The sequence below is a fragment of the Panicum virgatum genome, chromosome 3K (genome assembly GCF_016808335.1).
Source record: "Panicum virgatum strain AP13 chromosome 3K, P.virgatum_v5, whole genome shotgun sequence".
Classification (NCBI taxonomy): domain Eukaryota; kingdom Viridiplantae; phylum Streptophyta; class Magnoliopsida; order Poales; family Poaceae; genus Panicum; species Panicum virgatum.
Window position 1 is genome coordinate 22,729,788 of NC_053138.1, and position 16,882 is coordinate 22,746,669.

The 16,882-nt window shown below is 48.4% G+C and overlaps 1 protein-coding gene across 1 annotated transcript; it reads left to right on the forward strand.

Moving 5' to 3' along the window:
* Nucleotides 1–556: 556 nt before the first annotated feature.
* On the forward strand, nt 557–3,105 carry LOC120698419 (probable serine/threonine-protein kinase PBL25). Its single transcript, XM_039982012.1, has 5 exons — nt 557–1,238; nt 1,351–1,526; nt 1,631–1,820; nt 1,912–2,303; nt 2,540–3,105. The coding sequence occupies exons 1-5, from the start codon at nt 1,049–1,051 to the stop codon at nt 2,876–2,878; spliced, it is 1,287 nt and encodes a 428-aa protein (XP_039837946.1). The 5' UTR covers nt 557–1,048; the 3' UTR covers nt 2,879–3,105.
* The last annotated feature ends 13,777 nt before the right edge of the window (nt 3,106–16,882 follow it).

Sequence of the window (16,882 nt, forward strand, 5' to 3'; positions counted from 1 at the left end):
AATTTGTTCTGATTAACTTCTTCTCTAAAAAATTGTTCTGATTCCCAAAAGATTAGCTGCACAAATTATCTTTAGAAAAAAAACTGTATCATAGTATGACGAGAACAAAATGCCCACCACTATTCGACTGACGTCTAAACTGTCAGTGGGGGTGACGAGCAATCACGAATGCGAAGAGGCACCCGGTTTTCATCCTGACAGAAGAACACGACTACAGGAGGCACTTTCACTTCCACCCAGTAGAGCACATGGTGCTGTTACTAACTTATTACTATGATGCCACTAACTTTGCTGATCGTGCGGGAGGTTTAGCTAACGTGCCAGGACGAAATCCAACCCATCACAGCGATGCACTCTACTCACGTTCCGAGGCCTGCGAATCCTTGTTTGGACTTCGGAGCCAGGCACGGCCGGCGAGCACGTCCCGGGTGGCCAAAACAAGCAGGCAGCGGCAAACCGGCAGCAGCGACGCGCTGTCGTGCCTCCGCTCCCCGCGCCGCTTCAAATACGCGCGCGGCCTGCACGTTCCCGACCCCTCGTTCTGCGAGCGCTCGTCGGTCCACTCCACCCGCCAAACTTAGCCTGCCCCCTCCCCCCGCTTCCCCTCCATCGGTGGCCTCCTCCCCCGATCCCCGTTCTCTCTGGGAAGGCCCTTGGATCCCTCGATCTCCAAGGCCTTCCTTCCATTGCCATTGCCACCGCCACCGCCACCGACCCTACGTACCTGGTGATCTCGTCCCGCTCTCCGGCCGCCTGACCGAGCGAAGCCGCCACCGCCGCCACGCCTCCACCCCATCCGCTCCACGCCGGCCCAGTCCGGTTCGATCAATTTGGGGCACGGCCAAGGCCGGTGCATGGCGTTCCACGAGTTGGAGACGCCGCGCCGGTGCTGAGAGGCCGGGGCATGCTCGGCGCGCGGTGACGGCGGCCGGCGGCTCGGTGCGTGCCCTGCGTTCCTGTGCTGGCCTGATCGCGTCGTCGCCCGCCCGCCCGCCCGTCGGGCGCCCACGACGTCGCAGCCACGGGGAGGCGCCGAGGGAAAGGCAAGATGAGCTGCTTTCCGTGCTTCGGCGGCGGAAAGGGCAAGGAGGACGGCGAGGGCGAGACTGCGGAGGCGGCGGCGGCCCCGCCGTCCAACATGACGCCGCCCCCGGCGGTGCAAGCGCCCGCCGCGTACTCCGCGGCGCCCGCGGCCGCGGCCGCCCCAGCAGCCGCGGCGTCGCCCAAGCCCGGTGGTGGTGAGCGAGAGTGCCCGCAGCTTCGATTTTTTTTCCCCAATCGATTTCGCTCCCGTCCAGATGTCGCAAGTATAACGCTAACGCCGGAGCCATTTGATTTCGCGCCACGCAGCGAACAGCGCGGACCAGTCTTCCGCCGACGAAGCGTCGCTGCGGCAAGCCATCACGGCGCAGGCGTTCGCGTTCCGCGAGCTCGCCGCGGCTACCGACCACTTCACGCCCTACAACCTCGTCGGAGAAGGCGGTTTCTTCCGGGTCTACAAGGGCAAGCTAGAGAAGAGCGAGCAGGTACGTGAACGCGCGCGAATCTTTCTGGCCCTGCTCTGCGCCTCGAATATGTTTGGTTGGGCTCTGTCTGAACGGACCAAGCATCTCTCTCTGCCTCGCCCCAGACCGTGGCCATCAAGCAGCTGGACAAGCACGGCTTCCAGGACAACAAGGCGTTCCTGACCGGGGTCGCCATGCTCAGCCAGCTCCACCACGAGAACCTCGTCGACATCGTCGGCTACTGCGCCGACGGGGACCAGCGGCTGCTGGTCTACGAGTCCGTGCCCGCCGGCACCTTGGAAGACCACCTGTTCGGTACGCGCCTCACTGACTGCTCGTTGATTGCATTGCTAGCTACCTCCGGCGAGCCCCGCCTGCACGGTGCTGAGATTGCTCGTCGCTGCAGATTTGTCGGACGGCAAGAAGCCCATGGACTGGTGCACGAGGATGAAGGTGGCGTACGGCGCGGCGCAGGGGCTGGAGTACCTGCACGACAAGGCGAGCCCACCGGTGGTGTACGGGGAGTTCAAGGCCTCCCACATCCTCCTCGACGACGGCCTCACGCCCAAGCTCTCCGACTTCGGGCTCGCGCAGCTCGGCCAGGCGGGCGGCAACATGCCGGTGGCCTCACCCATGATGGGCTCCTTCGGCTGCTGCGCGCCGGAGTACGACCGGAGCGGCCAGGCCACCATGAAGTCCGACGTGTACAGCTTCGGGGTGGTGCTCGTGCAGCTCATCTCCGGGAGGAGGGCCGTCGACACCAGCAAGCCTGTGGCCGAGCAGAACGTGGTCACCTGGGTAAGTGAGCTACGCATTTCGATCTGTGACCATGATACAGATTCTCTGCGGTAGCACTTACTGAAACTCTGACCCTGGATTTCAATTTACTGGTATTTTTCCAAAAAAAATATGTATGATTGTATTCAACAGTGTTCTGAAATATAGACTTCTGAACTTAGTTAGATGGCATTTAGATAACCTTAAACACCATTGCTTTGCTAAGCTATACCGCCATCTGCATGACACATTTTCAGGCCATGCCGATGTTCAAAGATCAGAAGAGATATCACGAGCTGGTTGATCCCCTCATCAAAACAGAGTACCCAGCCAAAGCTTTGAACCAGGTGGTCGCCATGGCAGCGATGTGCTTGCAGGAAGAGGACTCAGTGCGACCACTGATGGCCGACGTCGTCATGACGCTGGGCTTCCTCACGTCTATGCCGCCAGACCCACCGGCCCCTGCTGCTCCACCTGCCGTCACAGAGCCGAAGAAAGAGAAAGGATCGGATCATTCCGACTCGTCGTCGGAATCTTCGGACGATGAAGGCAACGAAGAGGAGGAAGAGGAGGAGGAGGAGGCCGATGATCAATAATAAATGGCGGGTTTGTTCGAAGGCTTCGATGTGGATGGCCACGAAAGATGAAGTGGCTTTGGTGCGCTTTAACGTGTAAAGGAGCTCAGCGCGTGGACTGATCTTGAGGGCTACCGAGAGGTCGTGGCAATGTAAATTGTGGGGGTGTTCATAAGTGAGTAATATTTTTGTTGTGACGAGACTTTTAAATGTGAAGCTTATGAATCATACACGCTGATGAATGGCTACACATTTTGCAACTTGATCTGTTTCGTTTACTGTCTCTTCGCACATTACAAAACCAATGATCCAATGACCACAGTTTTACCAAATGGTCCAATGAGCTAGAAGGCAGGATACTATATCGTTGTTTGCCACCATATATATCAATAATGATAGGAGACGCCGTAATTTGTACTACCTCCGTTCTAAATTATAGTTTGTTTGACTTTTTTTACTCTAAATTTGACTACTCGTCTTATTTAAAAAATTTGTGCAAACATTGTCAAATTTAAGTCATTTTTGAAGATCTTGTATTGATAAAACAACCCACAACAAAAGAAGTGATATTTTATATAAATTTTTGAATAAAACGAGTGGTCAAATTTGAGATTAAAAAAATCAAATTACCTATAATTTAGAACGGAGATATATCTCTCAATTTTGGAGCCGGTGCATTCTCAGCGCGTGTTAAGCCACGTAGCTCGTCAGACACAAATCGGTTTGGTTTTTTCGCCCATATGTAAATCTATATTGCTCGAAGAAAGGGTGAGCATCCGGCGCTCGGCGCATTCTTGCTGGCCGCGTGGCTTTCGCTCCTCGTTGGTAGCCATCCGTAGGTGGCGTCCTACGCCCACGCAAGCAGCACTGTGAGAGGCCTGAGCGTCATCCTTGCCAGCCGACCAAATCGTCTCCACCTGATTGTCCTCGGCGTTGCTACTTGCCAGCTCTCGCGCGTCGGCTCCACGCGGTGCGCCATGGAGCTCGTGCCCGCCGGTCCACCTACACCTTTTAGCCTCACACCCTCACCTCGCAGTCCTCGCCTCCAGGCTCCAGCGCCGCCGCCAGTCTTCTCCAATCTCCGTGACGCTCCGGCAGTCCGGCATCCCTCGTGCCCGTCCTCCGCCGCCTGCCAACCTCCACCACTGTGGCCGCAGGGCCTCGCCTTTTTGGCGACTCCACCAAAGTGACGGAACCAAAATCCGTCGCTCTCATCACTGGCGCTGCCTACTCCATGCGGAGCTGTGGTCCTCCTTCCGCTCCAATAGGCTGCGGTGGCCGCGCCCCCTCTACATGCTCTGCAGTCTGCACGCCCACCTCGCCGTTGCCGATTCCCGTCGGTGCCCCTACTAGACGCTGATTGCTGGCCACGACGGCTGTGACAGACTCGACATTTGCCTCCCCCTATCGTCATCAAGGTCCTTCACTTGAGCAATCTCCTGCTGCAGCTACGTCTCCACTAGTGCTGGCAAAGGTTATCAGGCAGCTAATCAGACCCAATTAAGCCACCTTATCAGCTCTCTCTCTCTCTCTCTCCATCCAAATGGTGCAGTGGTTGATTGAAATCCTTTCTGTACGCTCTTTTGTTTATTCAAATTGATCTGCAATTCATACCTGCAGCCTTTTGTGTGCTCATGATTTTGCTACTGGTCTGTCAAGCATATGTGCTCGAGCATGCAGCGATTCCCAGTGAGGCATCTATGTGGGTGATGAATACATTGAATAGCAAATGCTAACCTACATCTATTTCATTGTTTTTGCCAATTTTGCAAATCTTACTATCAACATCATACAAATATGTTCATCTTCCTATATCTAAGGTTCTGGAATCAGTTTCTTTTTTAATAAGGAGGTATTTGGCAAGTTTTGTTACTCTGAAACCTACCATAAATCTGGCACCTGCGCACCTCAACTCTTATACTTACTATATCACCTCATATAAATCATCTTTGACTTTGCTAGCAATATTGGAAAATTATCTGAATAGTTTTGGCTACATCTAAATGCTAAACAGGGCTTATAGTTTAGCTACAGAAGCTATTTAGTTCAGGTTTGTAAATTTTTTCCGCATCATGTTGCTTCGATCCCTGTAGCTTTATTTACCTCTGTTATTTGGCCAGATAAACCATGGACAACCAATTTACACAAGATAAAATTGCAGTGTGTAATTCATTAGACCATGCAATGGCTTTAACTTGGAATTCCAGTATTCCACCGAGTCTTTTCTTTATCAAAAAATAAAGAACGTGTCAGAATATACTAAATGTTCTGAAGTACTATCTTGCAACTCTTTGTGGTATTCAATGTTCCAAAGTAGCTAAGATAGTAAAAGATTACATGTTTAATTAAGTTATTACATCCCTATACTCAGTGTTCTGATGTGCTCTATCTCAAATTAGTATGTATTTTAGTATACTAGAATTTCATAAGATAGGAAATAAGTTTGGTTTAAGCATACTCAAATGTTTTTTCCCTTCAGAATTGCATAAGATAGCAAGGTACAATCAGGTTGATTCTTTTCTCATTTTCTCTTCTATTTTTTGTAGTATTCTGTTGTCCCATGGCAGCATCAGACTATTTCTTTAAAGCATTGAATTTGTAATGTTGCTCAAGGCACCCTACAAGGCATCAACCACATATAGCTATGCGTCTTTATTCTTATTGATTATTAGATTAAGGGGATAATGATTTCATTTACATATTTTTTTTGTAGACTTTACCCTATGAATTGCAATTCCAAAGAACAAGAACCATGAACAAGATCCTTTTTTGAAATTTTAGGTGCAATCATGAAATTGGTATGTGTTATCAGTTTATCCTTTGATTCCAAATGTTTGGCCCTTTGGCCGAAAGGTTCATTTCCTTTTCTCATTACTGGCTTTCCTTGCAAGTTCTTTGGGTTCTAAGAAAAAGAATTGAGGAAGCTGTAATCTGGGTTCTTGATATTTTGAATGGTTACATATCTCACACCATGCCATAGTTTTTCATCTCATGTTATCTCCTTGCCGAAAGCATCAATATTGTCTCATGCTATAATGTGTCAGCTCTAATTCACTTTCAGGTATCAGTTTGATACAGGCCGGCACTACAAACTGATACTATCTTGCACATGCTGCTCAGATCAGCCACAACATATGCAGTCATTTGTGCTTTATCATTTACAATTATAAATTGAACTATCTTTGTGATGAATGATTGCATGGCCTTGATCATCAGTCTTGAGTTGTAATGTTCAATGCTTTGGTGTCAATTGATAGATGATACCTATTTGTACTAATATGCATTTTTTTTGCGGGTATGTACTAATGTGCATTAGTTTGCTGGCTCTTAAAAAAGAGCCTTTGTTGTTCGACGACTCACAGGCCTGCGCCCTCCATGACATCTGCCAGCACGCACATGCAGCACCGGCGCAGCGAAGCGCGCCAATCTTCCTAATTTATTTCATCATCCACTTGAACCCCTCTCCAACGTCGTTCGGGTGTTTCCAAAAAGAAAAAATGTCGTTCGCTCGCTTTGTCCATGTGGTTTGGAGATGGGTCGGGTCTATCCCTACTTTTTGGATTGAGTTCAGCCTCGTTAGAGGGATGGGTCCAATCTAGTTCTTTGTTTGGTTGGAGAAATTTCTACGGATGGAATGTGTGACTATTTTATACCGTTGGCAATAATAAAATATGGACCCCACATGTCATCCTCAGTTATTTTTATTTTCTTCTCTACTGAAAGCATCTAGGCCCTCAAGGTATGTTTTGGTGATTAATGACAATCATTTTGTGACTAATGAGTTTGTGCAGCTTAATGAAATCTTATCGCTCATTGGATCATATGTTAAAGAGGCCCCTCAATTTCATTACTCAAAAAAGCGATCTCGGTATTCAACTCAAGTATATAACAAGACTAAGGATCTTTCTAATCCTAAGTGTCGCAAGGTTGAGAAGGACACTTAGGTTAGTATAGGTTTTATAGTTTTGTAGAGGTCGCACAATTAAGAGGGGTTAAGGCCAAGTAACTTGAGCATGGACATGGTCAATCAAAAATGGATGCACACATTGGTCACTCAGGCTATTGGAAGCTCAAACAAGTGTTACTCAACTCATATCTCAAGAAAGTTTTGATTTCACTCGAGACTCAAATCAAAATAGACAAAATCAAGAAAAAGTCTTATCACCGGTTTAACCGACGCTACTGCTTTTCTATACGTCGGTTCAACGCAGTCACTGAAACCTGGACACTGTATTCACCGGTTTAACCGACGCCGTTCAAAATTAACGTCGGTACAGTTGTCCAGAACGTTGGTTTTTCGGGGGTTTCTGAGCTTATACACACCAGTTAAACCGACGATGGATTTGAGTTAACGTCGGTGTAGTTGTCCAGAGAGTTGGTTTTTTTAGTTAATCAGTAGACAGCTACATTCACCGGTTAAACCGATGATACGTCAGTCAAATTGCCTATGCAATAACAGCTAATTTTTCAAAGAGGATGTTTACATTCATCGGTTGAACCGGCGATTACTCTGGAGGGACCGTCGGATTAACCGGCGTTGCGTACTTTTTCTGGCAGCTTTTCTCCAATGGCTCTATACTCGTGAGCTGCCTATATATACCCCTTCAATGGGTCATTTTACTCTCTCTTGACACCAGACAATATTCATACACACATTTTATAGTTGAGAGACACTTAGAGCCTTAATTCCACTCAATTGAACATTCAATCATCCAAGAAGCAAGGCTAAGGACTTGAGTAGGGAGAAGCTTGTGTGCATCCGCTCTTGGTGATCGGTTCTTGCTCAAGTGAAGGTTCTAGCTTGTTACTCTTGGTTATTGGCATCACCTAGGAGATCTTGGTGGTCGGGGGTGATTCTCTCGGAGCTTGCAAAGGATTGTGGGAACCCGGAGAAGAAGAGTGTACGTGGATTGAGCTCCACCACGCCGGGACGGCGAACGGAGACTCTTAGTGAGCACCCTTGTCTTGGTGACTTGGGAGGTGATAAGACTCTTAGTGAGTGTCACAACGTGGATTAGGGGTGTGTGCCAAAACATCGATACCACGGGAAAAAATCCGGTTGTCTCTTGATCCCTATTTACATTCAAGCATTTACATTCTTGCTCTATTTTCATGTGCTTGACATTAGAGATCATAGCTTAGCTCTACATTGCTTAGGCTAACACTAGTTTTATCTCTCATATCTTGAGTAGCTAGCTAGCTAGACCGGTTTGTGTTTTTGGGCCTTCTAGTTTTTGCATAGGCTAAGGTTGTTTTATATTGCTTTAGATTTTTTTGAAAAAGGCCCAATTCACCCCCCTCTTGTGCCATCGATCCTTACAATTGGTATCAGAGTCGAGTTGCTCATTTGGATCATTAAGCTTCACTGCTTAGAGCCATGGTTAGGATGGGTGGTTCGCCTCCTCACTTCGAGGGCAAAAATTTCGCTTATTGGAAAGTTCGCATGGGCGCATATCTTGATGCAATAGCCCCCGAAGTTTGGATAGCAACCAAAACCGGGTTCACCGGAAATCTAACCTCCGAACAACTAAAATGAAATGCTAATGCTAGAAATACAATTTTTGAAGCCATTAGTGAGGAGGTCTTTGCTAGAGTTAACGGCATAGACCTAGCATGTGATATCTGGAAAGAACTCTTAGAAATTCATGAAGGCTCCACCAAAGTTAGAGAGCAAAAATATGACGTGCTTAGAGCTAAATATGATGCTTTTAAAATGTTAGCTCATGAAAATTGCAATGAAATGTATTCTCGCTTGAATGTCATTGTCAAGGACATTAATACACTTGATGTGTCCAAAATTGACAGTGGCTCCATCAACCGGAAAATACTCATGCTCCTTCCGAAGCCAAAGTACAACATCATCAATGCTATGCTTCAAAAAGAGAATCTTGAAGTGATGGAAGTGGGAGAGCTTGTGGGTGAGATTCGCGCTCATGAAATGGGAATTCTTAGTATGACCGAAGAGCCAACTACAAGCAAATCAATCGCTCTCAAGACCAAGGTAAACAAACCCCGCAAGCTCAAGATGAACAAGCAAGAATCAAGCTCAAGCAATGAAGAAGATCGTCATGAAAGCTCATCCGATGATGAAGATGATGGAGAACTTGCTCTCATGATGAGAAAGTTCACACACTTGAGTGACAAGATCAACAAGAAGGGTTACAACTTTGACCCTAAAAGAAGAATGTTCCGGTCAAGGGAAGATGTCAAGAACAAAACTTGCTACAATTGTGGAGAAAAAGGTCACATCTCTCCAAATTGCCCCAAGCCGGACAAAAGAAAGAAGGATAACAAGAGCAAGCATCGCCATGATTCAAGCGATGATGATGAAGATGAAAGGAAGAACAAAAACAAGAAACTTGGGAAGAAGAAGAGCCATGACAAGAAGACCAAACTCTTCCCAAAGAAAAAGGGCAACACCAAGAGAAGCTTCTTGGTAGAAAAATAAGAGTAGGTGACGGATGTCTCATCAAGTGAAGAATCAAGTGATAAAGAAGAAGACATCGCCACCATTGCCCTTACTAATGATGAACCATCACTACCTCATCCTCCTATGTGACTCATGGCCAAAGGTAACACAAAGGTGAACTACAAAGCCGGTGGAAAACATTGGGTACTTGATAGCGGTTGCTCTCAACACATGACCGGTAATGATAGCATGTTCACCTCTCTTGAAGACCCCGGCGATCATGAACATATAACCTATGGTGATAACTCAAGGGGGAAAGTTTTAGTAACCTTTGAAGAAGATAAGTCATTGGTATTCACGGGGTTTAGGCATGGCAACATTTACTTGGTGGATTTCTCTTCAAAGCAAACAAGCCCCATGACATGCCTCTTCACCAAGTCGTCTCTTGGGTGGCTTTGGCATAGAAGAATTGCTTATATTGGCATGAGCATCCTCAAGAAAGCCCACAAGAGAGGGATGATCACCGGCTTAAAGGATGTCACCTTTGACAAGAACAAACTATGTAGTGCATGTCAAGCCGGAAAGCAAGTTGCAACACATCATCCCATCAAGACGATGTTGTCTACCTCCAAGCCGCTCGAGCTACTTCACATGGATCTCTTTGGTCCAACCACATACAAAAGCGTTGGTGGTAACCTCTATTGCCTAGTAATCATTGATGATTTTTCACGTTACACTTGGGTCATGTTTCTAGGCGATAAGAGTGAAACTCCGGAAGTCTTCAAGACATTTGCAAGAAGAGCTCAAAGGGAGTACAACTCCCCAATTGTGAAGATCCGGGGTGACAACGGCACCGAGTTCAAGAATATAAAGATTGAAGAATGGTGCGATGAAGAGGGTGTCAAGCATGAGTTCTCCGCCACCTACACGGCTCAACAAAATGGAGTGGTGGAAAGAAAGAACAAAATATTAATCACTCTAGCAAGAGCAATGTTGGATGATTATGGCACGCCCAAGAGGTTTTGGGGGGAAGCAATCAACACGGCTTGCCATGCATCCAATCGGGTGTATCTCCACCAACTCCTCAAGAAAACACTATATGAACTCCTCACCGGGAAGAAACCAAACATCTCCTACTTTCGAGTCTTTGGTTGCAAATGCTTCATTTATAAGAAGAAAAGGCTCGGTAAGTTTGAGAGTAGATGTGATGAAAGATTCTTTCTTGGTTATGCATCAAACTCCAAAGCATATAGAGTATTCAATCAAACCTCCGGGTTAGTTGAAGAAACATGTGATGTAGAGTTTGATGAATCTAATGGCTCCCAAGAGGAGGTTATTGGTTATGACAATGTAGGTGATGAGGAGATTGAAGAAGTTTTGAAGAAGATGTCCATTGGGGATATCAAGCCGAAAGAGGTGCATGAAGGCAATGATCAAGGGAGAGGACCTTCCTCATCTACACCAAATACCTCCACGGCACCCCAAGTGGATGAACACAAAGAAAAAAATAATCCACCATCACAAGCGAGTGTTCCAATTCCAACACCCCAAGTACAAGATCAAGATGACCAAATTATTCCACCACAAGCACAAGCCATCCATGATCCACTCCAACAAGCTTCAAAGAATCTACCGCTAGTGAAGCATGGACGGATCTCCAAGGATCATCCAATTGATCAAGTCATTGGTAGTCCTTCCAAGGGAGTGAGAACTCGTTCAAAACATGCTTCATTTTGCGAACATTACTCGTTCGTTTCTTGTGTTCAACCCACTAGCATAGAGGAAGCACTTGAGGACTCGGATTGGGTGATAGCCATGCAAGAAGAATTGAACAACTTCACCCGTAATGAAGTTTGGGTCCTCGAAGCTCCTCCGAAAAACAAGAACATCATCGGCACTAAGTGGGTTTTCCAAAACAAGCAAGATGAACATGGGGTGGTGGTACGCAATAAAGCAAGACTTGTGGAAAAAGGGTTTTCTCAAGTCAAAGGTTTGGATTTTGGTGAAACTTTTGCTCCGGTCGCAAGACTTGAAGCTATACGCATACTTCTTGCTTACTCTTCTCATCATAATCTCAAGTTATATCAAATGGATGTGAAGAGTGCATTCTTAAATGGCTTTATTAATGAACTTGTTTATGTTGAGCAATCTCCCGGGTTTGAAGATCCGAGGAATCCTAACCATGTTTATAGGTTGCACAAGGCACTCTATGGGCTCAAACAAGCTCCAAGGGCTTGGTATGAGAGGCTTCGTGACTTTCTAATCATGCAAGACTTCAAGATCGGGAGGGTGGACACCACATTGTTCACAAAAGACGTCAACGGGGATCTTTTCATTTGTCAAATTTATGTTGACGATATTATCTTTGGCTCAACTAATGATTCACTAAGCCATGAGTTTGCTACCATGATGTCTAGGGAATTTGAGATGTCCATGATCGGCGAATTGACCTACTTCCTTGGCTTTTAAGTCAAACAATTGAAGGAAGGGACATTCATCTATCAAGAAAAATACACTAAAGATATCTTGAAAAAGTTCAAAATGGATGAATGCAAGCCGATCAAGACACCAATGGGAACCAATGGGCATCTCGACTTGGATGTGGACGGTAAACCGGTTGATTAATCTCTCTATCGTTCTATGATAGGGTTTTTGCTTTACCTTACCGCATCTAGGCCCGATATAATGTTTAGTGTGTGCTTGTGTGCCCGCTTTCAAGCTAACCCAAAGGAATCACACCTCTCGGCTGTGAACAGGATCCTTCGGTATCTCAAGCACACTCAAGCATAGGCTTGTGGTACCCCAATGGCGCTAGTTTAGACCTCTTGGGATATTCGGACTCGGACTTTGCCGGGAGCCGTGTGGATCGCAAGAGTACCTCCAGGGGTTGCCACTTGCTTGGGCGTTCTCTAGTTTCTTGGTCGAGTAAGAAGCAAAATTCCGTGGCTTTGTCCACCACGGAAGCGGAATATATAGCGACCGGTGCATGTTGTGCTCAAATCCTATATATGAAGCAAACCCTTTTGAACTTTGGTGTGAAACTAGATAGGATCCCACTCCTTTGTGACAATGAAAGTGCCGTAAAAATTGCCAAAAATCCTGTTCAACACTCTCGCACAAAGCACATTGATATTCGCCATCACTTCTTGTGTGATCACGAAGCTAAAGGAGACATATCTCTTCAAGGTGTGAGATCCGAGGAGCAATTGGTGGATATTTTCACAAAATCATCAGATGAGAGTACCTTTGTTAGGCTAAGGAATGAGCTCAATGTTTTAGATGCGGCAAACGTCATGTAAGTTGCCATGTCATATAGAAAATGCATACATAATAGGCACTTGTTTAACCATGGTAAGATAGTGATGAGCATGGGTTTAGCTAGAGGAGGTGGTCTCCTCGTTTTCCTCTAGGCTCGAAGAAAGGCTCATCATGAAGAAGCTTCCCATGGGTTCAAACTTGACAAGTATAGCTTCAATTCATGTTATGCATTTTTTTGTCATATAGATGTGCACTTCATGTCTATCTTTCTCTTGCATGTTTTTATAGCTTGCACCATCATTGCATGCGTATGAGTCACAAAGGAGCTCACTTGATGAAAATGAGACTTGTTTTCATATGCAAGCTCTCAATTCATGAGAAGTGAAAAGAGCAAAGTGTTGGGTGCATTATTGCCTAGTGAGTCATGTCATGATGAGTTTGAAATTCTCTATCTTCAATATTCCTATGACATGGCTCATACATTTTATTTGGCGCTTTGTCTCGCTTCGCGGCTTTTCCTTGTGTTTGAAAAGAAAAACTATTAGGCTTCTATGCTATCCTAAATATTTTGAGGGGTAAAGTCGCCTATGCAAGTCCATTAACTTGAGTTTAGTTGAATTTTATAAGTTTATTGGACTTAGCATAGAAGAGTGAGCTGAGTGAAGGTTTATCGGGTTCACCGGTTAAAACAACGTTTAATGGATCTTCACGATCGGTTTAACCGGCGTTACTAAGTTCCGTCTCAGCTCAGTCAAATCCAGGTGTTCATCTGGCATATGCAAATGTCACAGCATCAGATCAACCGGTGAACATAACACAGTTCTGACCTAGCAATCAACCGATGATTTCAGTGTTCAACCGGCGAGTTCAAACTTCACATCATCGATTCAACCGGTGTTCAGATGCAGATTTGCTGGAGTCTCGGGTAAACTGAACCGACGCAATCAACCGGCGTTCAAAACCTAAGCATCGGATCGACCGGTGTTAAAGAAAATCACGGGGGCCCACATGTCATATGTTTCTTGCCCGCGGACACCGGCCTCTCTTCCTCATTGTTTTAGCCCGACTCCTCATCCACGCGCCGCTGTTGCCCGCGCTGCCGACTCGCCGCCATTCCACGCCGCTGCCACCACTAGTCCGCGCCGCCGCCGTGCTCACGCCACCACTCACACGCCGCTCCGCGCCGCCCGCGCTCGCTGCTCGCCACCGCCGTCGCCCACCGCCGCAAAAACCGCGCCGCCACCACAGCTCCACGCAAGCAAGCCCAAGCCGCTCCACGTCGCACCACGCAGTGCCCACACGTTGCACGCCAATCTCCACTGCTTTCCACACCACGCACGCCAACTGCTTGACGAATTGTTCGAGCCGTTTTTGCGTCGCCTCACGCTTGCCTTAGCACACCCGCAGCCGCGTTCTCACCACTACTCACTAAGATGGGCCGCGAGAAGAGGAAGGGCAAGGAGATCGTGGTCGAGAAGCCGGTCCACAAGTGGACCCGTGCAGAGAGGGAGGCCGAGAGAGCAGAGTTGGTGGCCAAGGCCGCCGAGGAGCAGGCTTCGGGGCGTGCTCGTCCGTTCCGGATCAGGGAGCAGCCCAGCATGGGCAGAGGCAGAGGCAGAGTAGGCAGGGCCACCAGGGCCACGGCACAGCAGACAGAGAGAGATTCGTCTGAGGGGGAGTCGTCAGCTGAGTCAGAGGGGCAGAGTTCTCCTACTCCACGACGGTCTGGCCGCTCTCGGCAGTGGTCTAAGGGAGGCTCTCCGCCAGCAACCGAGCGTCGGTCAGGATCGAGGACTCGAGGCGGTCATGTGCCACAGGAGTCTCGCAGGTCCACAGCAGCAGCAGCTCATAGAGCAGAGGCCCAAGAGGCCGAGCGTGCCGTATTCAGGATGGACACTGTTGTCCGTCTGGAGCCTGGGGTGCTTCTCCAGAACTTGACCAAGGCTAATGCTGCAAAGGTCAAGAGGCTGAGATGGAGCGTTACAGAGGAGGATTGGTTCCCAGTAGGCCATGATAGCAGGATTGATACTAGATTTTGGACACTGCTTCAGGCCAGTTTCTATGAGACCTATCAGAGGAGGGGTCACAGGATCTTTCCTCATCGGGTGCTCGACTGGGTTTCTCTGAGGACTGCAGCAGGAGGGGCAGATGTCAGAGAGCACTTTTCTCACTTCAGAGGGCTGCCTAGACTGCTTGAGATGGGACAAAACAGGTACATTGAGGACTGGGTCCGAGTGTTCTATGCCACAGCCTGGATTGCTCCCGAGCGCAGAGCCGTGCATTTCATGTTTGGAGGCCAGGACTTTGGTTTGACGAGGGCGACGATTGCAGGAATCCTTGGAGTCGACTTGGTCGATGTCTCCCTGAACGAGAGAGTATACGGAGACGCAGATCCACCCCGCAGGGCGATGATTGGCAGGATTGCACCTTCTCACGAGGTGATCTCTCAGTGCTTCCGCCAGCCATTCCCAGCCTCGTATGCCAGAGACCCCAGCTTGCTGACCCCAGAGGCGTACATAGTTCATATGACCCTCCAGAGGACCTTGCTACCGAGGAGTGGCTACCCAGAGGGGTTCACAGGACTGCAACAGCTACTACTACTCCACATCCTCACTCATGAGCCTTTTGACATTGTGGACTTTATTTTGGCTGAGATCGAGGATGTGATCACTGACGGGATGGGGGTCGTGCGGCAGTTTCCTTATGCACACTGGATCAGTTATATTTGTTCTATGATCGTGCCCGCTGACTCGCCGATCAGTGCTGTCTACCGCCAGGATGAGGCTCCCTAGTTCCCAGTCTACCGTCCCACTGCACCACAAGACCGGAGGAGGGGCAGACAGGCAGACAGAGCTGCAATGGCACAACTACCAGCTGAGGTGCAGGCCCGAGTGGCAGAGGAGGATGAGGCATTACTAGCAGCAGAGGCACAGTTTCCCGGAGGAGATGATGGGATTCACTGGTCTGACACTGAGACAGACTCCTCCGAGGATGACGAGTACTTTCCTCCAGCACTAGCCAGTCACGACCACGAGGCAGGAGGGTCCCGAGAGCCACCTCCACCGTCACCAGCAGCTACTACTATCTCAGAGTCCCAGGTGACTTAGCCGTCCGAGCTCACCTCTCTCCTTCAGCAGCTTGTCACTAAGCAGAGAGAGGATCGGATCTCACAGGAGGAGGCCAGGAGAGTCCATGAGGCTCAGCTTGTAGCTATTCAGAAGGAGGCTGCCCAAGAGCATGCTGCAGCCGAGGAGCGTTTTGTCGGGCTCATTGACCGAGTCTCTCAGAGGACAGACGCTCAGTTCCAGCAGATGCAGCAGGGCATGATGGTGATGTTCGGGATGATCACACAGCTTTACACTCACACCGGACTCGCCCTGCAGCAGCCAGGACTTCAGGGTGTTGGAGCACCTCCGCTTGCAGTCACTCCAGCTCCTGCTCCAGCCTCTGCTTTCTCGATGTCTCCGGAGCCCACATTCTCGATGTCCGCTCTACTTGGGTCTGCCGGTCGTCCGCTTTTCTCTCCACTGCCAGTGACTTCGCTCTTTCTGGACACTCCTGCAGTTGTTCAGACAGTCGCTTTCCCCACCGTACCTCAGGCAGCACCTTTAGGGGGAGGAGCAGGAGAGGAGTCCCTACCACCGCAGTCGACGCAGCCGGCAGCCTCAGCAGTCACGACTTCAGATGCTGACACCTCTTCTGCTGACCCGATTACGACTTCTACGGATCCTCTCCCAGGCAGTGCCAGCACAAGAGCCTCCACGACAGCTACACCTCCAGTCAGCTCGGACCCGCAGCTCCCGTCCGTCACCGAGGGTTCTCCGTCCGACGACGACGACAACGACCTGGACCGCTTCCTCGCCGTGCCGCGACAGCAGGACCCGTAGCTCGCCTTTTTTGTGCTTTGATGCCAAAGGGGGAGAGAGTTAGGGGGAGTCATAGAGGAGTTCGAGTCAGGGGGAGGGTAGAGCTAGCAGAGTGCTCGTAGATGCCAGGACTTGATTGGTGTATCTTCATTGGCTTTTAGTTCATGGGCATGTATATTAGACTCTTGTGCGTGTTGCTCTTTATGACATGTCTATGGATTCCGTTCGAGCCTTCGTGTTCTTTGTGCTTTTCTTTTCGCGCATTAATCTTTCTTGCTTTACTCGTTTAAGTTATTATTTGTGTTGTCATCAATCACCAAAAAGGGGGAGATCGAAAGCATCTAGGCCCTCAAGGTATGTTTCGGTGATTAATGACAACTATTTTTGTGACTAATGAGTTTGTGCAGCTTAATGAAATCTTATCACTCATTGGATCATATGTTAAAGAGGCCCCTCAATTTCATTACTCAAAAAGGCGATCTCGGTATTCAA

Excerpts from the sequence above, each read along its gene's own strand:
- LOC120698419 (XM_039982012.1), top strand. The coding sequence starts at position 1,049 with ATGAGCTGCTTTCCGTGCTTCGGCGGCGGAAAGGGCAAGGAGGACGGC. Across the intron at positions 1,527-1,630 it reads AGCTAGAGAAGAGCGAGCAG|ACCGTGGCCATCAAGCAGCT; the intron begins GTACGTGAACGC and ends GCCTCGCCCCAG. Across the intron at positions 1,821-1,911 it reads CTTGGAAGACCACCTGTTCG|ATTTGTCGGACGGCAAGAAG; the intron begins GTACGCGCCTCA and ends TCGTCGCTGCAG.